The sequence below is a fragment of the Chlamydotis macqueenii genome, chromosome 18 (assembly GCF_036417535.1).
Source record: "Chlamydotis macqueenii isolate bChlMac1 chromosome 18, bChlMac1.mat, whole genome shotgun sequence".
NCBI lineage: Eukaryota > Metazoa > Chordata > Aves > Otidiformes > Otididae > Chlamydotis > Chlamydotis macqueenii.
Genome location: NC_141573.1, coordinates 6,797,680 through 6,822,990, shown reverse-complemented (window position 1 = coordinate 6,822,990; position 25,311 = coordinate 6,797,680). Strand labels below are relative to the sequence as shown.

At 44.6% G+C, this 25,311-nt stretch overlaps 1 protein-coding gene across 1 annotated transcript in view; it reads left to right on the top strand.

The window, feature by feature from the left end:
- The window catches only part of CACNA1G (calcium voltage-gated channel subunit alpha1 G), a 143,255-nt gene extending 118,347 nt beyond the window's left edge, over positions 1-24,908 (top strand). The window contains exons 26-35 of the mRNA XM_086762607.1: positions 830-981; positions 3,335-3,444; positions 4,442-4,575; positions 5,768-5,838; positions 6,119-6,197; positions 6,275-6,396; positions 7,336-7,680; positions 16,513-16,702; positions 19,276-19,445; positions 23,148-24,908. Coding sequence (XP_086618733.1) covers positions 830-981; positions 3,335-3,444; positions 4,442-4,575; positions 5,768-5,838; positions 6,119-6,197; positions 6,275-6,396; positions 7,336-7,680; positions 16,513-16,702; positions 19,276-19,445; positions 23,148-23,993 — 2,219 coding nt within the window. The 3' untranslated portion in view covers positions 23,994-24,908. The remainder of the gene's footprint in view (positions 1-829; positions 982-3,334; positions 3,445-4,441; positions 4,576-5,767; positions 5,839-6,118; positions 6,198-6,274; positions 6,397-7,335; positions 7,681-16,512; positions 16,703-19,275; positions 19,446-23,147) is intronic.
- Positions 24,909-25,311: the final 403 nt, after the last annotated feature.

Sequence of the window (25,311 nt, the reverse complement as noted above, 5' to 3'; positions counted from 1 at the left end):
AGACAGTCCTTTCCACTTCAATCTGCATTATGATTCCTCCTTGAAAATTCTTCTGAATTATATACTCAGCCTTGGCATTTCCTCATTAGAGATTAGGTGAGTAAATGAGTTTATCTCTAGGAACATTCCGGGTCTAAAAAGCGTGTGTCATCCTTGAGGCAGCCGAACATGGGAAAGAGTCAGTGAAATCTGCACTTTGATAATCTTGTCCAAAGGGAGGATCATTATTTTCTAATCATTAAGGCTGACTGATCAGTTTTCCTTGGTATTTTTATGGACCATTTTTCAGGGCTCTGGCAGCCAAAGTGTTGAATTTTGTTCTTGCTGCAGTTTATTGCAAAGCCCATAATATGACTCAATTACTTCTCTCAAAAACCAACTCAATAGCTTGTATTTTTAACCCATTGTTAGTAAAGTCTGTCCCCAACACCTGAGCATTAATTGGCCTTTTGGATACTTTAGGGACTTTTAAGATCTTTTCATATCAGTAGGCACAGAAATTGTTTTAATTTAAATTTCCCTACGGGGAAAACATTCTTTAGCAGCACAATAGCCCCAGCTCACCTCATCCCTGATGCCATAAGGCTGAGTATAGCGCATGTCCTGCTGAAGATGTTTAACGGATGTAAGATGACGGGAGCCCTGCTGTGTATTAAAAATGGTAACATGCCAGCAAGAAAAAAGAAAAAAAAAAAAAAAGGACAGCACGTTGCTGTAATCAGTCTAGAATTTATCATCCTTGGAGTTGGGAAGTGAGGGTGCATGGACTTCAGAAAGACACAGAGGAATGACTTGACGTGCCTCTCCGCTCTCCTCCTCCCCGCTGCAGAAGCACAGTGTAAGCCCTACTATTCGGATTACTCCCGCTTCCGCCTCCTGATCCACCAGATGTGCACCAGCCACTACCTGGATTTGTTCATCACTGGAGTGATCGGCCTCAACGTGATCACCATGGCCATGGAGCACTACCAGCAGCCGAAGGTACTGGGACAGAGAGGGGGGAAAAAGCAGTGGGGGGACATGCTCAGCCATGGTGGGATGTGCTGGTGGGCAGAGTTAAAGCCAGTTTTGCTGTTAGACCTCGGGGCCCCCATTCACCATGCCCGACTGGTCCCTTTGCCCCACGGAGAGTGTACCCATCCTTCATATGGCTTTCGGTAGCTGGATCCTGTTGCACCTCTTCCTTCTCATTAAGTGCAAACAAACCGCTTTGAAAATTAGGATGGGAGCATGTTTGTTTGGTTTGCTAGGTGAGATCATTATTGAAATCTTCCATTTGACTTAGGATTTCCACCAAAACAAAAGGAGAAAAAGGAAGAACAACAGCAGAATTTGTTTCTTTTTTCCCCAATGTCCCATAGGGTCCAATTTTCACAGGTGCTGGATTCTGTGTTGGTCCTTAAAATACATTTTAATATATTAATGCGCCAAGTTCCTGGGCCCTTGTCATATTCTGAAAATAAAAACAGCCTGTCCTGGGATGTCAAGTCTCTTGTGCATTAGAATGAAATGCAAATAGCTGCCTTTGCCATATAACTTGTACTTATTTTTATTAGTCCCTTTCAGAATGAATAAATATAACACACAATAGGAGGAAATATTCTTTAAGACTAGACAGGACTTGAATACTTAATGTAAAAAAACCCAAACAACAATGACGTGCAAGCCAGGGGAAAAATATCCTCCAGCCTATCATAAAGAAGCCAAAAAGTGAAAGGGCACAAGCCCAATTTATTTTTTTTCTGTTCAGGTCACCTTTAAATACCCTGGAAGGCTCATTGCACGATTCAGTCATTGGTGATGAAAAAGGTTGTTGGCTGAGGAGCCTGTCTTGGAATCACTCTAGGGCGTGCGTCTTGCCGCAGTCGTTTTGCAGCTACATTTTCTCTTGCATTATAAAAATATTGGGCAGGCTTTTGTTTTTAATTTTCTTTAGGAAAATAACATTTTGTCTCTAAGCCTCTGGTATGCAGCATCTGGGTAATAACTCCAAGCTTGGGCCGTGCTGGGATGACAGCACCGTTGGAGCCATGCACGTGCTTGAGAGTCTTGCTGAATCAGGGCCCCAAAATCACTTTGGGCTGGGTGGCGGATGGCTGGGATCCAGCAGATATTTAAGAGGCTAAAAGTACCAGAGAGCTTTGTATCCAAACTGTCAATTGCTCGGCGTGGTGGTGCTGAAAGGGGTTGATGGTGGGGTACCTCGGGATGCCCTGTGGGTGAGATCCCAGCTGGAGATGCTGCGGCTGCTCGTAGAGAGGAGGAGCTGCCGTGCACATAGAGGCAAAGAGCTACTGGGCAAAATCTACTTTTGCCAAATAAATATGCTCGTTTGCTGGCAGAGCCCAGGTCCCCTGCAGTATGATAGGGAGGCTCTTTCAGAACCATGGCTTCCTTTGGTGGCTGGGCTTGTACTTCTTGGGCAGGTGAGGTGGTTTTTGTCCATGGATGCCTGAAGCTGAATCATAGCATGAAGGCAGAGTGCATGGCTTAAATTTGTTCTACTATGATTTCTCCCACTTGGGGATCAGCAAGTCTTATTTTTGGTCTGAGAGCACTCCGTGGCCATCTCCCACATTCCCTAACAGTGCTCTGGGCACAGTTATTACCATCCCATTTGATGCACGTTATTCAAGAGGCCATGCAGGATGCTGCTGCCACAGTGCTCCTTGGCGAGCAGGACTTTTGGGATGAAGTAATCTCTGACGTGGCTTAACGCCTGACTATGCAGGAGTTGCCCCAGCTAGGAGGCACCTGTACTTAACGGCCAGGCTGTGACAACAGCAGACGGAAGGGTGGGCAGAGGAAAACCCGAGGCACCCGCTCCTGCTGGCATGCCATCCCTCTCTCCTGCTCCTTGCCAAAAGCTCAAGGTGAGCAGTAAATGACAGGCTGTCGCAAAGAAGCCATTTGGCCAGCGCTTGCACGGACCCAGCCAGCCCACGGCTCCTGCAGCAGTGTACAAATGAAGAAGTGGGATGAAATTCAGCTTTCTGCTTGAGAGCATGAGGGGTTTTGCACTGCTGATGCCTGCAAATGCAGTAGCTCTTACCAGCAATCCCAGCTGGGGTTGTGTAACTGCCCTGGGATGCTGTGCCTTGGGTTTGCGTCAGCCCCTCCGGCAGCTGGGGCCAGGCAGAAATGCAGCCTGTGCATTCCCTGAAGTACTGGGACTTCTCCCTGTGACATTTGTCATCGAGAGCGCCCACGGTTGGAGCCTTTTATCTGTCGTTTGGAAATGAGTAATGGGGGAAAGAGAGGAGAGCAGGTTTGTGGGCAGCAAAGCCCCTCAGCAGAGCCAGCGTCTGACCCCATTCCTGTGTCCACATCCCAGGTTCTTGACGAAGCCCTGAAGATTTGCAATTACATCTTCACCGTTATCTTTGTCCTGGAGTCCGTTTTCAAGCTTATCGCCTTTGGGTTTCGTCGCTTCTTCCAAGACAGGTAAAAGCTCCGTCTTGATCATGGAGCTGGAGACAGCTGCCCAGATTCAGTGTCCTGGACCCCGCTGATGTCAGTCTGGCACGTGTGAACGTTTTTTGGTGTGACTGGTTGAAACCTGGGTAGGTGGATGCTTGGGATGCAAGTTGGAGAGAGGATCACGCGTGCCAAGGAGTGTGATTTCACCACTTGGGCCGTTGAGGGTGGACAAAATAGGAGCGAGTCTTACACTGAGTGGCAGTTGTGTGTCCAAATAATCAAGCGGACCTGGTGAAGTGACAAAATTTATGCCAAGAGAATCAGGTCCTGAGTGGAAATGAAAGAGAAAAGGGACCTCTTCTTAAGCAGATGCTGAGCAGCAGATGAAATTGCTTCTTTTTCTAGATTTTCACTCTCTTAGCTCACAAGTACAGATTTTGTGTCCTTGGTGAATCTTTCTCTGCCCATTTTTGCTTTCTTCAATGTCAGAGTGCTGGCACTGAGCAGGACTTGACACCAGCCCCTCAGCAGCTGGGGGATGGTTCCACCGCTCTCCACACATTTCGGGTGTCCGTGCTGGGATTTCGCCTCTGACCTGGCATGAATCCTTGGGGTCTCTCCTTCGCCCAGCGTGATTTTTGTTGCAAGGGCTGGACTCAGGGTCAAGTTCTTTCGAGGGCAGACCTCATGCTGAGGTCCATGAGCGCCGTGTCTAGAAGCGGCCAGACAGATACCACAGCATCTCCCCTGAGGTCTGCAGCCTCTGGGTAGAAAACTGCCCGGCTTTTGTTTCTGTTTCCCCTCAGTCAAGAATATCTTTGGAATTGGCTGATTTTCTAACGAGATGCATTAGTTATAATGATTTCATAACATAACTGCCTTTGTATAATACCCTCAGAAAAATGCTGCAGATTCATTTGAGTGCTAGAACCATTGAAATGACTGGAATTCATGTGAAACAAGCTACCTCCCCTTGCCAGCTTCTTAGTAGACGTTAAATTTTGTTTTGTGTTGTCTCCAGATGGAACCAATTAGATCTGGCAATTGTGCTGCTGTCTATCATGGGCATCACTTTGGAAGAGATCGAGGTGAATGCTTCGCTACCAATTAACCCCACTATTATCCGAATCATGAGGGTTCTCAGGATTGCTCGAGGTGAGACAAATAAAGCAGAATTGTCTTGTGTTTGAGGGGCAAGGTCCCCTCTAGGAGAGAGTTAAGTGTTGGGAAACAGTCCTGGGGCACATCCCCATCACGATAGTTCTGGCATCAACAGGCTGTAAACAAATAAAAGAACAATGGGGGAAAATACTTGCGAGGAGCCAAAAAGCTGAGCCAACTGACCATGTGTTTCTATCTTAAGAGGACTTGAAGGCTGAGAGCTTAGAAATAAAGGAGAAATAGTTGTGGCTGTAACTCCCAGCGATGTACCTGGAAAAAATATGCCAGTCAGATCACAGTTGTCTCTAGCGGGGATTAGAGAACACAAGCTTGAGTACATTGGCTTTAAAAGACAAGCATCTAATAAATTTAATTTTCCACGGGACTTTACATCTCACCACTTGGTGACAAAGCATGCCTCGTCACTCTGCATCCATCTGTCCCCTCAGGCTTGCAATGACACGTACCCGAGGTGGGAAGCCAGCTTCTTCAGGGCCTGATTTTTCAGGACAGGGAGATCTCAGGGCCAAATGATGAAGATGTAAAATGTGAGCGCTCAGGCCCTTAATAAAGTACTCCCAGGCCCTCCTGAAGGGCAATGCTGTGCTCTGAGGTGTAATTGCTCTGATTGCAGCCCTCATCTAAGCAAAGAAGGAATTGGAGGAGAAATGAAATGCTGCTGTGTCCCAAGGGAGGAAAAAAAAAAAAAGTGTTTTTTCCCCATGCATTGGATCCCTTTCAGAATTAAAAATACATGTGGTTTCCAATTGGAAATGCAACCTTCTGGAAGAGATGTGTAAATCGGCTTCTCAGTGAATCACATGTGAAAGTGGGTAGCCTATGAAGTGGGAAAGTAGCCCCAGGGCTAGGAAAGTAATTGCTCACCATAACCAGAGGCACGAGGAGATGCGTCCAACGCAGATAAAGTGGGGAAAGGAAAAGCCAGGCAGAGCGATGACGCTTTCTCCAAGTCTCAGGATAGGTGATGCTGCTATTCACGGGATTTTAATAGTATCCAAGCAACCAGGAGTGATGTAAAAACACCAGGGACTACAGCGGCTAATAGAGAACACTTGACGTGATTTCACATTTCTCTTTCTATAATCTGTGGCCCCTGGGAGAGGGACTGAGTTTGTGGCTCCGTGCTAACGCTGCCGTGACCGTATTACGAACGTGTTTTCCGCAGTGTTGAAGTTGCTGAAGATGGCTGTGGGGATGAGAGCCCTGTTGGACACCGTGATGCAAGCGCTGCCGCAGGTAACCCACCGCCGTATCAAACCAGATCTGCTCTGGCCCAGAGCTAATTTCCTATTGCAGAGGAATGCTAATCATTTTATCTTTACTGTCATTAGAGAATCACATTTCCCTTCTGAAGCACAGTCTGAGATACAGTCCTCACATTGAGGTCACTTTTCCCCTGAAGCAATTTAAGTTTTGGATTAAAGAATACAGCAAGAAACAGGTCTGGAACAAAAAAATCAATGAATGTTCTTTTTTTGTGTGTTTTTTTTCCCCCCATTTCTTTTTCTCTTTCCAGGTGGGGAATCTGGGTCTTCTCTTCATGTTGTTGTTTTTCATATTTGCAGCTCTTGGAGTGGAGCTGTTTGGAGACCTTGGTGAGTCTTCCGGTGCCGGTGGAAGGGGTGGGCGCGGTGCGCGAGCAGGCGTCTCACGGCTGTGCTTGGTCCCGCAGAGTGCGACGACACGCACCCCTGCGAGGGGCTGGGGCGGCACGCCACCTTCCGAAACTTTGGGATGGCCTTTCTGACTCTCTTCCGAGTATCCACGGGAGACAACTGGAATGGGATAATGAAGGTAAGAGACCCATAGAAAATGAGTATTGCCTCTAATTGCTTAATTAGAAGCTGTCCACTCCACTCCAGACTGGTAATGATGCCCAGCCAGGACACACATCCTGCAGTGGGCTGGACTCTTCATTTGTGCACTGGGCAAAGTCTCATTTCAAAGTCAAAGGAACATTTCTGTTCCCTCCTCCCAGCAATGCGATGTCTGTGGTTGCAGGCTCCTGGCATACTCCATATATTCCCTTTTTTACCCTGACAATGCAACTTAAAAAGAAGGGGAAAAAATAAAGGGACTCCTCTCTCAAGTAGCACGAGTTCATATCAGTAACATGCACTGGGTTTACTTTTCTTTTTCTTAAAAGTCTTGTTGGTATTACTTTGGTAGTTTTTTTTTTTTCTGGGAAAGCTCAAGTTTCTGAGAGAGAGTCCCTCTTAGGGGACAGCTGTAGAGCCACACTGGTGTGAAGCAGTCTGGTCCGTGAACGCACCAGGTGCTAACTAGTCCAAAGGAATTGCTTCTCTGCCTGTTTGTAGCCCATGGTGAGTGTTAGGTGGCCAAAGGTTTAATGACAGGCTTGAAACTTGAGGAAAGAGGGTCTGCAAGCCCAACTGCTGTGGGATAGCTGATGGGTTGTAGCTTCACCCTGCTTTGCCCTGGATCCATCTGCCACACTCCCGTCTGTTTGGTAAATATTAGGAGCAGCAGGGTGTTGATGTCTGTTGTCAAACACTCCAAGGGCAATTTCCTCTAAGCCTGCTTGTGGTTACCGACACAAAAAACGTAAGGTTTTACTGGCAAGTATTTTGCCATTCTAGACATGAAATTTGCCTGATCCTTCTCAGTTTTCTTCATGAATGGAAAACCCATGGCAGCCAGATGACCAGACAGCAGACTGAGGTCCATGCTGGAACCTCTTCACATCCCTGCATCATTTCCCCCTGTTTCCAGGACACACTGCGAGACTGTGACCAGGAGTCCACCTGTTACAACACCGTCATTTCACCCATCTACTTCGTCTCCTTCGTGCTGACAGCCCAGTTTGTCCTGGTGAACGTAGTGATCGCCGTGCTCATGAAGCACTTGGAGGAGAGCAACAAGGAGGCTAAGGAGGAGGCAGAGCTCGAAGCAGAACTGGAGATGGAGATGAAGACAATCAGCCCCGGCCAACACAGTCCCTCGGATATCTTTGCATGGGCAGGCAGCGCCGGTGGAGAGAGACGCGAGAGCCTCCAAGGATGTACCAATCCCATGCAAATCAAGGTGGATTCTCAGCTCTCATTAGTTTACCCTGTGGTGAGAATCTCAGCTGGAGGGTGAAGGGGGCTTGACCTGCATATGTGCTGAGGGAAGACGTGCACGAGTCGGTAATGAAGGTGTGGGTGTACCATATGTCCAGGGCTTGTATTCCTCGCTGTCTGCTGATTGACTGTTGTGTGGTGTGGGAACCGATGCTCCAGGGAAGAGACCCTAGGCAGGTCTCCAGACCACCTTGATGCGTCTGTTCGGAGGTAGAGAGCTTTGCAGTTTATTCTGGAGATATGCCCAAGCCACCAAGTTCAGAGCTAGCTCCAGTTTGGGCTAGGTCTTTTGTGATAGCAATATCATGAGTGTAATGCGCTTGCTTTTCTAATGCAGACCATGAACCACAACATAAAAGAGGAATAAAACTTGGCTAATCTTTGCTTGAGTATTACATTTGTTTTATGTAACCTCAATTTAAAATCCATTCCCACAGTCAAGCTTGTAAGAAAAGATTATTCTAACAATAGAATAATCCAGAGGGGACTCAAACCTGAGCTCACCAGAACTGGTGGCAAAACTCCCACCATCAGGAGCAGGACCGGAGCAGGGCTGTCATGTGGTAGCTGCCACAAGCTGCAACGAGCCTCTCTGAAGCACGGTTTCCAGATGAAGACTCAGTTTGAGGGGTGAGAGAGGTGAGGTCAAGACCCAGACAGGTCCTTTGGGAGGGAACTGAACTGGAATTATAGAAGAAAAACAGTCCAGCCTTTTTTTTTAGTTTTAGCTGATTGTAAATTGAGTTAAACTCTACACAGACCTCATTAGCTTTTATTACATCATGATTTCACAACAGCATATCTTGGCTTATGCCTGGGGTGGACTAATGAGTATTCTAATGCATGAAAAACTCATTTATGATGTTTAGTCCAAGGGTGAAAAAGAGTAAATCCCTGCTTAAGCTTTGTTTCATTTCTTAAGCTACTGGAAATTGCTGGTGCCATTAGAAGCCGCTGATGTCTGAGATGGAGTCCAAAGCTGCTCTTTGGCACAGGAAAAAGGAGTTCAGGGCAATATGGGGAAATCCAGCCTCATTACGTCCTCTAGGAAGAAACAACATGTCCCAACTGCTGTTGTGCATGTTGAGCAGTCCTGGCAAACTGTCCTCAGCACTGGTGTCCCGCATCAGTCCTCATGCTGGCACAGAGAGAAATTGAAAGACAAATCAGTGAGGAGGAGACCCTCAGCTCCTCAGTCTCTTAAACCTCTCTGAAGGTGGCTTTGGAAAAGGCTTATTCTAGTCATAATCTCCAGAGTGTGTTTCTTGCTCTTTCACTCAAACAGAGGCCTCAAAAACCTCTGGGAGTTTTTATTCAGACTATTTATTCTCCCAGCCAAAATCTTCAGGAAAAAATGTGATGTTTGAGCATGACAGCAGAGGAATACAATTCCCAGGACATGACCGTGCAAGGACATGTGGTCAGCATGCTCTTTTGCTTGCCTGTTCCCCAGGATTTTTGCACCGTGTGCTGTTTGACTGTAACGACGGTCCTCATTTCATTGTATGTAGTAGGCATTCCCTACCTGAAAGGTGCAACCCTTAAACTGCTCCCACGCTGCCTGCGAAAGCCAGACCCTGCTCGGTATAACCTCCCGTTGTCCGTGCTGTGGGCAGCTGGCTTGAAGTTGGCCAGGACAACTGAGGCACCTCAACCCATGTCTGGCACGTGAATTGGTGACCTGACGCGTGTCCGTCCTGCGCATCTGCAGCTTTCATGGACAGGATGCTCAGCTGCTCTTCAAGTCAGGTTAATTTTAATTGATGTGACCCCTGGGTATGGATTTAGGTGTCAAATATTTGGTCTTCTTGCTCAGAAATGTGGACAGTGGGTATAGAAACCTTACAGCAGTTGCGTCCTGTGGAAGTTCACAGCACCGAGTGTCAAGATGCTGCCATACCAGCCCCATTCTAGAGCTGAGATCCCAGGAGTAACCGGCCATGTTTGTGTTTGCTGAGAGGTAGAATTGTCCCCCAGGAGGGCTCTGAGTGGGAGCAGCCACAGCCCCAGGACAGCCGGCGTCAGCCCCGTCTCTCGTGATGTCTGAGAAAGCTGTCACTGCTCACCGTGATATTACTGCACTGTTCTCTCTCCTCTCCTGCCTCGCCTCTCCTGTCCCGTTGTTTCTGTTACGCTATTCTCCCTCAACGTTTCTGTTTTTCCCCTTCCCTCCTATTCTGTTTTTTTTTTCCTTTTTTTCCCTTTTGTTTGTTGGACTTTATACACTGTCCCTTTTTCTCTCTGTCTCCGTCCCTCGCTTTTTTCCTCTCTCTTTTTGGCTCGCTCTGTCTTTCTGCATGCTGTACGCCACCCCTCCTAGGAAAGGCACTTGTTTGATACCATATCACTGCTGATCCAGGAATCTCTGGAAGGAGAGCTGAAGCTGATGGACAACCTGTCAGGCTCTGTGTGCCATCATTATGCCCTCCCAGCTCCCGAATATTACAACTCTGAGAACCAGGTTAATATTCCTAATTTCCTGCAAAGTCTCCATCCAAACTCGATTTGACTGAGACCTTGGATAGAGAGTTAAAGTTCTGTGCTTTATGTAATGTAGTCCCAGGGATTTTGAAACGTAAGTCATTTTGACTTTTTCTATGGGAGTCGAGATAATATCTTGGTTTATGATGTTGTATATCAATGCAAGAGAAAAAGCACAAGCTCTGGGTTTCCCTCCTCAATACGGAAAGAAGATTTTCATTGGGATTTACTGTTTGCAAATGTACAAAATCCCGTCTCCATCCTTCAGTGGGGTTCTTGCATTTGGCTTCTTGCTCCTCCGTAGCAATGTCAGGACACATCTACAGCACCCGGAGAACGGTATGAACTTTTCCCAGAGCAGAGCCTGAGCTGGTGGGGATCATAAAATGATCTCTACATTTTGTATCTACATACACTGAGTGAAAATCCAGTTTCGAATTATTTTCCTAAAGAGGCTTCTTGCAAATGGGTCATTGTAAACTAGATCCTCATCTCTGATCTACGCAGAATTTAGAAGGCGAGGCAGCCCTTAATGATGTACTTAAGTAATTGTGTGCTCCAGTGCTTTCTTGAACAAGGGCTGTAATACTTGTTTAAAATTAGTTCATTTACTTCTTAGAATAAAATACCTGCTTTCTCAAGCGTGTTATTCTTTAGAGCAAATATTTTCCCTAAATCACAGCAGTGACTATAATAATAATTCGAGCATACCTATTTTTTTCCTGCAGTTGGAATTGAGCAAATTCCGTATTTCTTTATCTACTTTTTTTTTTCCTTTCCAGCTAAAAATAGCAGAAGTTTTCTTGTTAAATCAGTGTGCTTATTTATGAGTTCACTAACGCTCTAAATTATCCAACCTGGTGGTTCATTAGAGGAAAGGAACAAGCTTAGGTAAAATGAAATCCTACTGCAGACGTTTATATAGCGGGGTAACATGTCTCCCTCCGATTGCTGCGTATCGCTTTCCAGATTGAGGTCTATTAAGCTGTAGGAAGTGGTTGCCTCTAAGAATTGCCGGGGGAATAGAGGCGGTAGCTTTGGTGGGGAAGGCAGAGGGTCGGTATGAATCTCAGCGAGAGCTGGTTGGAAATTTTTTGTCACAATATTTTTCACCAGAAAGTGCTGCTGCAGCAAAACTACAGTTTTGTTTTGACTTTTTTTTTGTAATGAAAAAATGTAGCATTCCAGTTTGCAATGGCTTTTCTTTTACAATTTAAGCTATTTTATTTTTTCCCCTGTAATTAAACCCTATATAAATCAGTTGCATGCTTCCCACAAAATGTTTTGACGGCTTCAAACTCAATTTTGAGAGCAGGGAGGCTGAAGAGGAGGTGACGTTTTGTTTACATCTTGGCTTTTCTGTTCACACCATTTGTCATGTTCTCCAGCAAGTCAGGAATTTAGAGCAGCGCGGGGACTTGCTGAAAGCAACCTGATTAATAGCAGCTCCCGGCGGAGCAGCTCCGTCAGGCAGGAGCTGCTGGTGCCCACCGGGCTCTAGCGCAGCCCTTCCCCTCGTGCTTGGGCTCAGGTCGGTGGACTGAGTCTGTCCCCCTGTTAGGGATCATCGTCATCATGTTGGCAACCTTTGCAGCAATGCTTTTTTGGGGAGCCACGTGTGAAATCAGGAGCTCCTCCAAAGCGTCTCTCTCATCTGTTGCCAGCGGACGACTGCGTTAGAGGAGATTATCAAAGCCAAGGTTAGATGAGAGGAGCCCGACCCTCTTCCTTATCTCAGCTGAAGTTTTGAGCCTCTCAGGGTTCACTCATCACAGGGTTTATTTCACCCCACTGATGCCCTTCCTAAGAGTGAGAAAATCCAGCCCTCTGACAACTTAAGTGCAACAGGTCTGGGGCTCTGTGCTTTCTCTTGGAAGATATATTGCTGTGGAAAGACTTTTAAAGCACAGAGGATAGGGGGAAAAAAATGCACAGTGAGAAAAGAAAAGGAAGCACCTGGGACTTGTCCAGACCAGGAGGCCCCTGCAAGCGTGAGCCAGGTCTGTGTGGTACCTGATGAAATGCTGTCCCGCTGCTGCTTTCCCACGGCTGCAGGCACCAGCCTCAGGCATGAACCCGAGGTGGGGATTTGGGGAGGGCTGAGCCTGCGCTTCAGGGCAAGTATCCCTCCGTGCGGTGCCTGGCAGCAGGGATGCTGCTCTGGGGAACTTGCTGCAGTCCCCTTTTTTTTCCCCTTTCTCTCCAAAACCTGGAGTGATGTTTCACATTTCTCATGAAAAAAAAAAAAAAAAAAAAAAAAGCTGTGTTTAGGGATAGAGCTTCGTCAATATTTTGATAAAGATTTTTATAAATTCCTTGAATGCCTTCAGCGTGGGTGCGTTTGTGCAAGACCCATCGGTACGGCGTCGCTGCAGCAGTACAGCACCTATTCCCAGCTCAGGGTGGCATCTGGGGGCTGGAAGACGCAGGCAATTCTTTTAGTAGGACAGTTACTGGTGCTCACCCAGGCACTGGAGGCTCTTTAGCCGGCCAAAACCCACTGACAGCTCCAGGAAGGCATTCGCTGACCAAAATCAAGCCTTAAGTTTCCTCCCTGTTCCCATTTAGCCATGAGGAATTCAATTAGACCCACCTGCCTCTCAGGGAGTGGGAGGTCCCTGTGCCTTCCCCAGAGCGCAGGGAAAGGCACGCTCCATACCCCACCTGCAAAACCTTTGGGGGCTCCACCAGATGAGCTTAGAGGCCAAGAAAATGGCATGGTTATTGGGCAGGAACAACTTCAGAGAAGTCAGAAAATCTTGAAACCTCTTGTATTTCATCATAGCCAAGAGGATAAATATCTCCAGTATGAAAGTAATGTTGCTTTTGCTTCTTCATCTAGACAGCAGAACACCAAAATACAATGCTAGCATTAGTGTATGGTTTTAAACTCCCTCCCAGATCATTGGTAAGCATTTAAGTATAAATGTCCCACTCTTTTTTTTTTTTTTCATTTCGTTGTTATATCTCATTTCTTTAACATTCTGTCCCCAGTAATAATGTGCATGATGTAGCTTCTCCCACTGCAGGGATATTGCTTTAGTGTCTAGAAGTATTTAGATTATGATACTTTTTTTTTCTTTTCCGAAAGATTTGTGTCCTGGTTTCTTATGCTTAATCATCTCTCCCTTTAGATCCCTCTAGCTGAGATGGAGGCTCTGTCTCTGACGTCAGATATTCTCTCTGAAAAGTCCTGGTCCTTAGCTCTGACGGATGACTCTTTTCCTGATGATACTAACACACACTTACTTAATGCTCTGGAAAGCAATGTACATACACTGGTCGCTGTATAGTCTGATGTTTACAGGGTTCGAAACACTGCTTCCACCTCTGCATGCCTGCCTAATGGCATTTTCGGTTCCAGCCCCTTTCCAAAAAGCACCAACCTTTCCCCTGAACGGGACGTTGTCCTTAATGCCATTAGGTCCTGGGTTGTTCTCACTCTTGTCCACGAACTTGGCTCCTTGCGAGGAACAAGTTTTTATTTCTGTTTTTCCTTTGGCATCTTCTGTAAAAACAATGTGTTTTCTACAAGTAAAATAAATACTAAAAAAAATGCTTTGGAAAGCGTCAAGGTTGAAATTTCCTCCCCATCTGAAACAAATCAGTGATGCTGCATGGAAGAGACACCCATGAGCTCATGACTCATGTGTCCTCCGCCGAGGGGTCACCTACAACCCTTTGGTTTGTAACGGATTTTTGTCTTTATGAACACAGGCACCGCAAGGCTTTTTGCATGATTGGTGCCAGACTGTTTATTTTACAGAGATCAGATGGGGATCTCTCCGAGATGCTGCTTGTTTTCTGAATTCTTACTAGCAGTCACCTCACTGGGAAGAAAAGAAAAAAACAAAACAAAAGTTTGGACAATTTTGTGTCTTTTTGAATGAAATAACCAGTATTTTGAACCCTGCCTTAACCATCTCCTCTTTGAAACATTAGACATTTTTAGCTGTGTAGCAGTCAAGTGCTTTTTTTCTGCTATATAACAGACATAACTCCTTCTCCAACATTTTGGATCATTCTGTTTTCTTTGTTGTTGTTCATGTACCTGCCTTTGGATGTTTGTGTTGTTGATAAATTTTCTGCCATTCTAGTCAATTGTCATCCTAATTAGCACTTATATGGGAAACATCTCTTAAACCGTGACAATATTTCCCATCATGCTTCATGGCATCACGTGCAAAAGATTTTGTAAACGACGTTTAACATTTTGTATGGGACATTTTGTTTCAAAATTAGTTAATCTGGAGAGCTGGACTGAGGAGAGAGCCCTTTGAGTTTAAATCAGGTTAGATAAACCTGTTTGACAGCATAGCAGAGTCTCAAGTGTATAGCCAAGAAAGATGGTCTTTCTCTAATAATAAAAAAAAAAAAAAAAGCAAAACCAGGTTGAACAAAGCATTTTGTGAATTTGTGTCAGTACCGAAAAAGTGTTTTGGTCAAAACCATTTCCTAAACTCCTGAAAAACTGCAAGCTTTCATTGAAATCTTTTCTAAATGCAATATTTTTGTACTTCATTTAGATGCAGCATTAGTTGAAAAATATCTCAGAATGTTTTGTTCGACTCAAAATAGATTTGGGTTGGGATTTTTTTTTTTGGTTCACAGAAAACCCAAATTTGATTTTCAGTCAAGCCAAAACAACGTGTTTTTCAAAACTACCAGTGAACCAAAAAGTCATGTGCTTCCGCTGCTCTGTTTGCGAGCTGGACTCAAAAGATCATTTTTGCAGACATTTTAAATGGTTTTCATGAAGTTCACTCATGAGATTTCCCCTGAGATGATCTGAAAGCGAAAACAAGCCTGCTGTGGTATTGGATCCTGTCAATGAACCTAAAGGTTCATTAAAGGTTGGGTTTGGATAGGGCCTTGAATCCAAATTCTCGTATTCAGATCCAAATGGTTTTGAATTTGAAATCTCAGGCTTCAGGCCATCTTTTCTGCTTTATGCCGGATAATATGAAAGCTAAATGGCATAAAAATACTACTCAGAAGGGGAAGGCAGGGAGGGGAGGAAGAGAGAGGTTCCCAAAGCCCAAGTCTCAGCGTTACCAGCACAGGTTTCACTCTCTGTCTCTGAGCTATATCAGGAGACTGCAGTCTCTCTTATCTAGGCTGTATCCAGGCTATATCCGTATCGGCAGGTTCCTGAGGACTGAAACTAATGCTGCATGACAGTGCAGATCCGCTTCCTTCATTAAATTTACAACAGTGGTCTTCCTTTTCTTTCCTTTTCTTCTTTTTCCCTCTTTTTTTTTCTTTTTGTAAATTCTTTTTAATCTCATTGTGGTTTTTGTGCAAACAAAATGCCATAGAGAAATTTTGGTTTTATGACTGACAGATAAAATTGGGAAACAAGTCTCAGTGTTGATTTCAGAAGACCTGTAATGCACTGAGTGAAGGGAAGATTTGTCAGAAAATAAGATTTAAAGTTTTCCAGAAATGATCAGCAATGTACTGTATGGGACTACAGTGTCACATCTTATTTCTGTGTTTTTCAGTGGAGACCTTTTAAAGATGAAATAATTCTTTCATTAGAAATATCCAGGGAAGTTGACTTTGGTTCCATTTTTGCTAATGCTATCCAACATAGTAACACCCAAGAACATTTCTGGGATGGAGATATTTTCTTATGAAATCAGACTCGAATCCACCTCATTTGATTGTGCCTCTGGTGCTGCCCGTTCCAAGAGACTCTTTGGCTGTAAAATCTCCACAGTCAATATTATATATACCATAACCCTCGCTTGCATTACATCCCTTCTAATTAGAGAATGGCTTTAATCCTGAAGCAGTAGGTTTAGATATCCCTTTCAATAAAATGGGTTTAGGTATTCATTATGTGAGAAGAAAAACCAATAAATTGTGCTAGGAGCCAGAATATAGCATATTTTCTATAAACTAGACTTTGTATTTGGTTGTTGTTTTTTTCTTTATATTGTTAGAAAAGGAAACTATTCACCTTTGCAAAAGTCTGACTTGCTGAGGAGGGCACATAGAGAGAGCTTTACTGTTATTGCAGAGGATCAAAGTTACGCAAAGCATGTGACCTTTGCTGGCCTTGAGGCATGATGCCTTCTTTGCACATCCCTGAAATAGTCATGGTTTATTACTACAGTGCTGCTTCCTCTGTTTCTGTGGTTCATCCTGTGTGACAATTTATTGACAATACAAAACGAGGGGGATAGCTTCCTGGTAGATCCATTCGTGCAACTCGTACATACTGACGATGTGCATGCCCATCGTGCCATACTGATTGCAATGGCTGTCGCTAGCGTTTCTGGGCACTTCTCCTCTCCCTGCCCCGTGATGTCTTCCTTCCTCATTGGTTTTTTCCCCGTAGGCTGATCTCCGCTCCAAAGACGACACGCTGACCCTGTCTCCCAGTAAGGACTTGCTGAGCGTGAGAAAGCCTTCGGTGGGGCGCACCCACTCTTTGCCAAATGACAGCTACATGTTCCAGCCGCCGTACTCCAGCCCCTGCCCTGCTTCTCTGGGCGAGAGGAAGCCAGCACATCACAAGTCCCAGTCGGGTACGCATCTGTCAGCTGGAACAAGAGGATTTTCCAATATAGCAATAGCTGGGATTTTCCAAGCTATTCAGTATGAGGCAGCAAATTGCCATCGGTTTCCAGTGAGGTGTTGGTGTCCAGACCTGTGGAATGGCTTTGCAAAGACCCTCCACAACTTGCCAAGACCCTCCACAACTCACGAAGTCCAGGTTGTAAAGATAACTCGCTTCCTCTGAACTTTTTGGCAATGTGACAGCGAGCAGTTGGCCTGGCTCAAGGTTGATTGTCCCCCTGCCTGGTTCCCCAAGGGTTACAGTCCATACAGCCTGGGCTCCATCCATCTCACCTGAGCTAGTTATGGCCCCAGTGCAAAAATGCCAGCAGAAAAATATTTCCTTATGTCTATTTTTTTTTTTTTTCAGCAGTACCTATTCTAGCAGATTTTGGAAGCTTTATATGGAACCATCTGTGAAAGAAGGGAAAATGGTGTGGCTAAATGCCTGTGAAATGAACATAAATGTGCTGAATTGAGAGAGATCTCAGTGTGAGATGAATGGAAAAATGAGAGTGTAGAATTGTGCTTCGCGGTGTGCGTGGTTGGGATACACGCCTTAGAGCGAAACTCAGAGATATTCTTAGATACAGCATCTTGCAGATACCAAGGGCTCTCTCTCTACCTGCACCTCTGTAGCTGTACCTGCAGCTGCCTCCCAGCACTTATCAATGTGCTTCCGTTGACTTTATCTGCTAGGGGTTACCTTCTGCTGGTAAGTGAATGTAGCTGCCTTTAATTCTTCTGTGCGCCCCATCATCGTAGACATTTGTCACAGATAAGACTGAGAAGTTTTTACAAGCATTGTCATTTGAAAGCCTCAAAGCAGAACATAATTTCAGCGCTCTTCAGAATGGTAGGAGATTTGAACAGATTAGAAATAAGATGTTGAAATTTGCATAGTAATAAGAATTGGGATGAATAGCGGCTGTTGAACAGCAGAAAAAAAAAATGCGGATGCAACGGAGGAAGATGAATCTGGAGTTGTGAGAAATCGCTGCCGTAATACAAAATTTTCAAGGTCAAGAGCTCTCCTTTGAATAACCTGTTTGCACATAATGCAAATGGTGCATCTGAAATCCTGGTCAAATCCCACTGAAGTCAACAGCAAAACTCCCATTACCTTCAGTGGAGCCAGAATTTATGGCTCTCTGTAACAGCCAAGAAATTCCTTGGAGTTACAATCCCTGACCATACAAAAGAATTCTCTTTGCTACAGAGGGAGTTTCCAGTGCTGCATTTTTGACCCTTAATTCGGATGCGTTCATCCTGTCTTGAACAGAAACGATGACGGCTTGACCAAAAAGTGGGTAATTTCCGAGTCCCTTCTTTTTTCAAAATTGCACTTCCAGCTCAGAGAACCGAATAGCCCCGTCTGACAGCCTGGCTTGAGTGGGGCAGGCCTTGTACCCTTGTAAATGCACAGGAAAAACCATTCCACTGAGATGTAGGAGAATTATTTTGGAAAGGTAAAGCTGATGTCTTATTCATAACCACATTAAGCAATTAAACCTTTTGGTTTTTTTTTTCTCCTGTTGGTGAAATTCCAATCGTCTTAAGCGGGCCAAAGTGCTCGGAGCTGGGTAAGGTGCCCAAATCTTGGCGTATGCATCCTTGTCCTCTTCCACCTACAATGTCACTGCTTTTCGGGGTGGGGGAAGTCACCCCTGCCTGTTTACAGTTCGTAATATTATAAAGTGCTGTGAAGATGGCAAAAGGTGCCAGGCGCCTCTAATAAATCACCACAACTAAGCCATAATATTTCAAGCTGAGAAAGGTTTTGTTGTCAGAAACACTGGCACTTGCAGGAGATATTTGTTTGAATACTCCTTCGTAATGGGGCTGTTGTTCTGGGAAAGATTCCAGGACAAATGAGATTCTCTGGGATGCGGTCCAGGTTAAATGAATTGTTTTGAAAAATGTTGAGCTTGTGGAGGTTGGGGGAGCACACAGAGTTTCAAACCTTTTAGAAGTAGCCAGCAACCACAAAGGGTCAGGAAGAGGCTGGAGAGTATGGGTTTCCTTCTCCTGGGATGCTTTGTAAAACTGGCCTTGAAAGCTGCCAGGTGCCGTTCCCTTTCGCTTCATTTCCAGTGTGCATGCTGGTTTCGAGATCCCGGCAGTCGGTCTCTGCGTACGCTCAGGTGTGGAGACATGCTCTTCTAGAGCCTTTCAAAGTCAGATCCTTGCAGCGCTGAGATGTGTGGTTGCCTGCAAAGTTATTGGCCCTAAAGCAGGGACGCAGAAATTGCCAGGCCAAATGAACTTCTAGTTCGTAATCTTCTGTTCCTAACAGGAGCTAGTCCCAGTTGTATCAGGGGAAAACGCCAAGAAAAATGAAATAATAGACAATTTTGGAATAACTTATTAGTAGGTGGGAGTCTTTTCCCAGTCATGGAGAGCCAGTTGCTGAATTCGGTGGTTTTGCCATGCCTGTCTGGTCCAAGGCACAACGGAGCAGTTTTCTCTGAAAGGTCATTGAGACTGGGACCCAGTCCCCAGATGAACACATCACATTTCTGTCTCTTCTCTCTCTTGCAAGGTTCAAAGGCATCGGTGCAGTCGCAGCCTGCGGACACCAGCTCTCTCCTGCAAATTCCAAAAGACCATTTTCACCACGTAGGAGCTCACGACCGTTTGGTGAGGGAGAGCAAAGCCCAGGTTTCCCAGCAGATGCACTCTCCTTCTGCTGAAAGGCTGCTCCGCAGACAGGTGAGCAGACTTATGAGCATGAACCTGCTGAGGTTTTAGATTGTTGTGTTTCCAGGTTAATCATACTTTAAATTCAAGGAGGAATTCACAGACAAACCTCCAGAGAACTGTAATTCTCCTACAGAAATAACAAAGGGGCTGATGGATTTTGATCTGAAAGCCATCCAGGAGTCTCCACAGAATGTGCGTGTTGAGTATCATCTCCTTTGGCAACATGCCTAAACGTTCTCCACGTTGTTAGCACTTTATTTTTTTCAGTCCTCTTCATAAATGCAGCCAAACACTCCCCAGGGGCTTGTTGGGGTTAAGGAACTAATTCTTGACTGCTGTCATTTTCTCAGTGCTTGAAAGGACAGAGTGACTACAGACCCCATCCCAAGCCACCCTCCCTCTGGCTCCTCTGGTTTCTTGAAAGGGGAAACCTGTTTAAAGCAAGCTGGATATCTCGTATGCAAAGCCGTCACGGAAAGCATACTGTTTTTACAGTGAGAATTGAAAATTTAAATCCTTTTGAATTTCCTATGTGCTTTTGAAAAGTCTGAGTATATGCAAAACAGAATGCATTTTATTTTGCAACTGGTTTTATCTTTGGTTTTTTTTTTGTCTGGCATTGATTTAAATCCTGATTCAACTAAAGATATAAGAGATCTAATCAAAGATTCCAGTCTGGTTGATTGGAAGCATAAGTATAAATTTATCTTTTTTAGTAAAATACTTAAACTTCGGCTTCACGCTCACATTTTTAAGCAGATTTCATTGTGCAGCTGGACCAGGACCAGAGGCACGTCTGGTTCCCAAAGTCTGCTTTCTTCAGTGCTTTCGTGCCTCATTTTATATACACAAAATAGTTCAGTTCTATTTTTTCAAAAGCCATTTCTTTCCTGCATGAAAATATCCCCATTTCTTTCATCTTTTAATCAACATTGACAAATTAGACAGTTGATTCATTAAGCTCTAAAAATGAACGTGAAGTACCAAGGTTAACAATTACATTAGTCCGTAATACCAAATTGACACAGGAAATTCCTAGCGTGTATTCGTTTGCACGGGGCTGGCCAGCTAGCCCAATCACTGCTAATGGGGAGACTAATTGATGGCATGATTCCAGTTCATAACCACTCTCTCCTGTTTTCTAATGAATAACAGACCCATCCTTTTGAACTGATCTATCTAAAATAAATTACCGTGTTAGCCATCCTCCTCAGCCTAATTTTGCTCATGTCTTTGAAGGCTTCTTTTCCTAAACCTTTTCACATGTTTAAGTTAATTTATTCCCCTCCCTTCTCTCTCTGCTCGTGCAGTGACATGGGCATACTCTTGGAGTTATATTTCAGACAGAAAAAAATCTTTGGGATGCTGAGTAGATATGGTCCATGGAGAGGTCCCTCCGAAGGTCGGTGAGGTGCTGCCTTGGGGACGCTCCTGAGGAGCAAGCAGCTCCCAGTTTGGCTAATGGGAGCAGAAAGGCTTATTCTGGCAACAGACCTGTATTGCTGTTACTGTTAATTGCCATCTGGATGGCCAGACACTGTGAAACTTGGCCCTTAAAGAGGGAAAATTCCCTTCACACCCCCTGTACTTCTGCTTGCTCAAGTCCTCTCTGCTTGGCTCCTTTTATTGCCATCACTGATTTGTTACTGGCACATCACAACAGCCCAAACTAGCAAAGCATTTTGATTTGCAGTAGCCGTTTTTCCTTATTGTTACATATTTTGCATGTAATTCTGATTTGTTTTCTTTTTTTTTTTCTTTTCTTTCTTTCCTTTCCCTTCCCCTTTGTCCCCTCTCCTATCCTAAATTTGTGCACAGATAAATCTTGTCCACCACATACCCGGTCCATGCACTTTCTTCCACCAGTAGAACCTGCGTGTTTAACCTCCCTTTCCTTCAGAGTCCTGGAGAGCGGACACAGTCCCCACAGTAACATGCAGTTTAGGCTCCAGAAAGTTTCACAATTAGCGATGCACTCGCAGATGAAGATGAGTGGATCGGATGCTTTGAGAGAACATTCCCTGCTGAGGAATACGCTCCTCAGCAGTGCGTTGCACGAATGCTTTTCTCCATGGAATTCTACCCGAAATGAAAATTATATTGTTTTTCTGGTTCCAGAACTGTGTGTCCAAGGTGTAGTTCACACCAAGCTGTGGTTACTACAGGTGTACACCCCAGTGGGATGGCAGGGGGTCCTTTTATTTTGAAACAAACCAGTAAAGCATTTGTACAAACAGTTACTCCTAACAGCTGCCAAAGATGCGTGTGTCATAGGGAAAGAAAGAGCTGGTGGTGACTGGTGATGTCGTTGTATGCAACACAGGTTGGTGTACAAGCAAAAGTAACAACACGAATTACTTTTTGCTTCTGTATTCTACTTTTTGTGGTCTCTTCGTAGGGTATGACCATGATTTCTTCTTCCAAACACTCATTGAAACTATTGGCATTGAGGGGTCCAGAATTAGCTCCGCTTTTGACTGTGGTTAGTCGCCAGTGTTATACTGTGAAGTTTGAACTAGAAAGGATTCACCAGCATTGGCCCAAATAATTTGCCGTATTAAATATCCTCTCAGCTCTCACAGATGACAACGGAGCCCAATGTGCAGATGTAGCAACAGACTCTGGTGTTTCTGCACGCACACATGTGCATACTGCAGCTGATGAGAGCTTCGCCTGAATAGAGATCATTTGGCTCAAACGATCCTTGCGGGACAATTTTAATATAAATTCTAAGATCCTTTTGGGGCAATTTGTCACAAAAGAATTCCTTAGTATGAGGAATTTCATCTCCTTACACTTCTCTAAAGGACTGAGACCAGCTGTACACATTTCCTCCAAATTTCTCCGTGAAGTTTTTAATCTTTAAGATCATTTCAGAGCCTTCTCAAACAGAGACTCTGCCTTTAAGGGCCTGTTAATGTGGCTGATTTATAAACCCTTTTGACAAGGGATGCAGTGCAGTGAAAAGACAAAACCTTCACAACATGCCATAGGTTCTCTCTGCCAGCAGACGCTGATGCCTACGGCTCTAGACAGCCAAGGCAAAATGTGCCTTAGCAAGCCTGAAGTCAAGCAGCAGAATAAGTTGAAATAATTACGGATTATTATTAGTCCAGCTTTGGACTCCAGCTTTTCCAGCTCCCCTGTAAGACGCTGCAGAGTTGTGGCTCCAGTCTGGGGACCAAAGCCAGGGACAGGCTGTTGCCTTGACGCTGGCATGGAACGTGGTTGCACTGGCATCCTTGACTCTGCAGATCCTGCTCCATGCCCTCCACGTCACCTGAGCTAGAGAAGGGAATAAACAGGCTCACTTGCGCATCTCCCCTCTCCCACTCACACCTGGGCTGCTAGAATACGTTAGAAAGGACTTTGCTCTAGACCCTCATCCTTTGCATAACAAGAATATGTCTACGTTTGGGTGGTGGCACTCTGGTTTTGCAGCCCTCCCTCCTTAGAGGAGAAGGTTATGAAGAATGAAGGCCAGATTCTGCCGTTGCTTACCCAGGGACAAACTCACAGATCACAGAAGCATGGGAATTGCTAGAACCCACAACACTGGTCATTAGAGGAGTCAGTGGGTCTGTGCTGAGGTATCTCAGCAGAGTTGAGTGCCCTGTAAACGTTGTACCTTTCTTGTACTAACCTTTGTTTGGTCTGTCTCTTTCATCCGGCAACTCCCCTCCTCCCCGATCCCTTTGCGCCCCGATACAGATGGCTATAAGGAACGACTCTTTGGATAGCAAGGAGAATCTCCACGCCGAGGTGAGTGAACTCTCTGACCCAAATGTGCCCAAGGAGGAGTCATCAATGGCTCTGATGCCCTCAGAAGCGCAAGAGTTGGCTGCATGGAGCCGGGCAAGCGTTCATACACAGCAGCATTCCCACAATCAGTATAATATTTCAAAGCAGGCACCAGCATCGTGTGCTTGTGCAGACTCCTATCAGGAGACGCCTGGAGATTCAACGGACCAAGAAGTATCTGAGATAAACAGCTCCTCGGAGCCTTTCACTTCAGAAACTTGTACAGCCTCGAGTGCCTGTTCAGAGGTTCAGCCTCTCACTCCTAAGAGGAACATAGGCAATACTGGCAACGTTACATTGAAGGACCTGAAGAAATACCACAGTGTAGACACCCAGGGTCTTCTAAAAAAACCACCCTCTTGGTTAGATGATCAAAGGAGACATTCAATAGAAATTTGTTCCATGGAAAACAGCCCTCAGCACCATTCCACGTCTAGCTCTTCTGGCTTCATAAGTCAGGTGGTAAGTGAAATGGAAGGCTTGCAAGGAACACGGCAGAAGAAAAAACTGAGCCCTCCGTGTATATCTATAGATCCACCCGATGGACAGAGTTTGCTACCTAGAGGACCTCACAGCATCTCACCTCCCAGTGGAGACATCTGCTTGAGGCGGCGTGCTCCATCTTGTGAGTCCAAGGATTCGATGGATATAGGGGATTCGTTGCTTCCAGACAGTATGTCAACATCTCCTACCCCAAAGAAAGACTTGTTGACACTTCCTAGCTTTTCCTTTGATCAATCGGAAATGGACCCCTGAGTTACTTTTCTGTTGGTGCCAAACATTTTCTTCCTTTCATGTAATAGAAAAAAAAAAAATTAAAAAACTCTGTATTCCAAAATGGCACTGGGTAAAAAATTTCCAAAGAAAGATTAAAGAACTAGCTGGTTAAAAGAGTGGTTAACCTATATCACGCTTACTTAAGCATATGTTCTGCTTAGGTAAAAGCAATACAATGTGCAGAATCTATATGTATATTATATTTTATTAAATTAATTGAATCTAGTATTGCGGGATGTAGTACATTTTGTGACTAAAGACTCGTTTAATTTTCTTCTATTTTATGTATCTCAGAATATTTCTGAGATAAAGTTGGTTTTTATGAATATTTTAACCTAAAAAAAATATATATTTAATCCCTTCTCTTTTTTTTTTTTGTTTTGTTTTGTTTGGGTTTCATTTTGTTTTGCAAAGCACAAAATGTAGCCAATTAGTGCATTACAGAGGAAATGTATCCCACAGTCAGCAGTAAATAAGGATTATTTAATGTAATTTATTTTTCCCCTTGGACTTCAATAACGTTCTGGAAAAAAAAAAAAGATTGTTTGGGTAGTGTAGAAATGCAGTGGCAGTTTTTTTAACAAAATAATATTCCAATCTTGCATAAAATTGACATCCAGAGTGGAAGCAGGTGCACAAAGCCAGGAAGGTATCACATGCTGATGGATGTCTGAAGACGGTGACTGCAGAGCGATCTCGCTGTACGCAATACCGAGTGACAAAAGGATGTCCTAGACCATCCACTGGCTGCTCAATGGAAAATTTTAATGTTTCAGATCTGCAGTGGGCTTAAGCACGTGGTTAAAGTTAAGCTCTTACTTAAACTGCCTGGAGGTTGATCGTATTTAAGTAATTATTTAAAATTAAAATCATATGCTTACGCGTTTGTCAGAATCAAGGCCTGCTGCAAGTTATTTAACAGAATACATGTAAGAAAGTCTGTAGGTACTGAAATGACTTGATTTTCAGTTTAGAAAGTCAGCTTTTTTGCTATCACTGCTAAAGTTAATTTATATGACCCTGACTGTAATTTTATTTCCAGTGTATCAAAAGCCTTAAGCAAACAACATCATGATACAAAGTAGATAAAAATGGAATTCATGTCCTTTATAACATGTCCTTTACATCAATCATCTCAGCAATTAACTGTTTACTTCTGTGCTAACGCTAATCGGCAAAACTGGTCAGCACAGCCTGAAAATCACGAGCGGCCGGCCCGGTTCGACACCTCCCTGATGGAAACCAGACGTTAACTTCACTCAGCGTCCATGAGATCACATTAACATGTAGGCTAAAT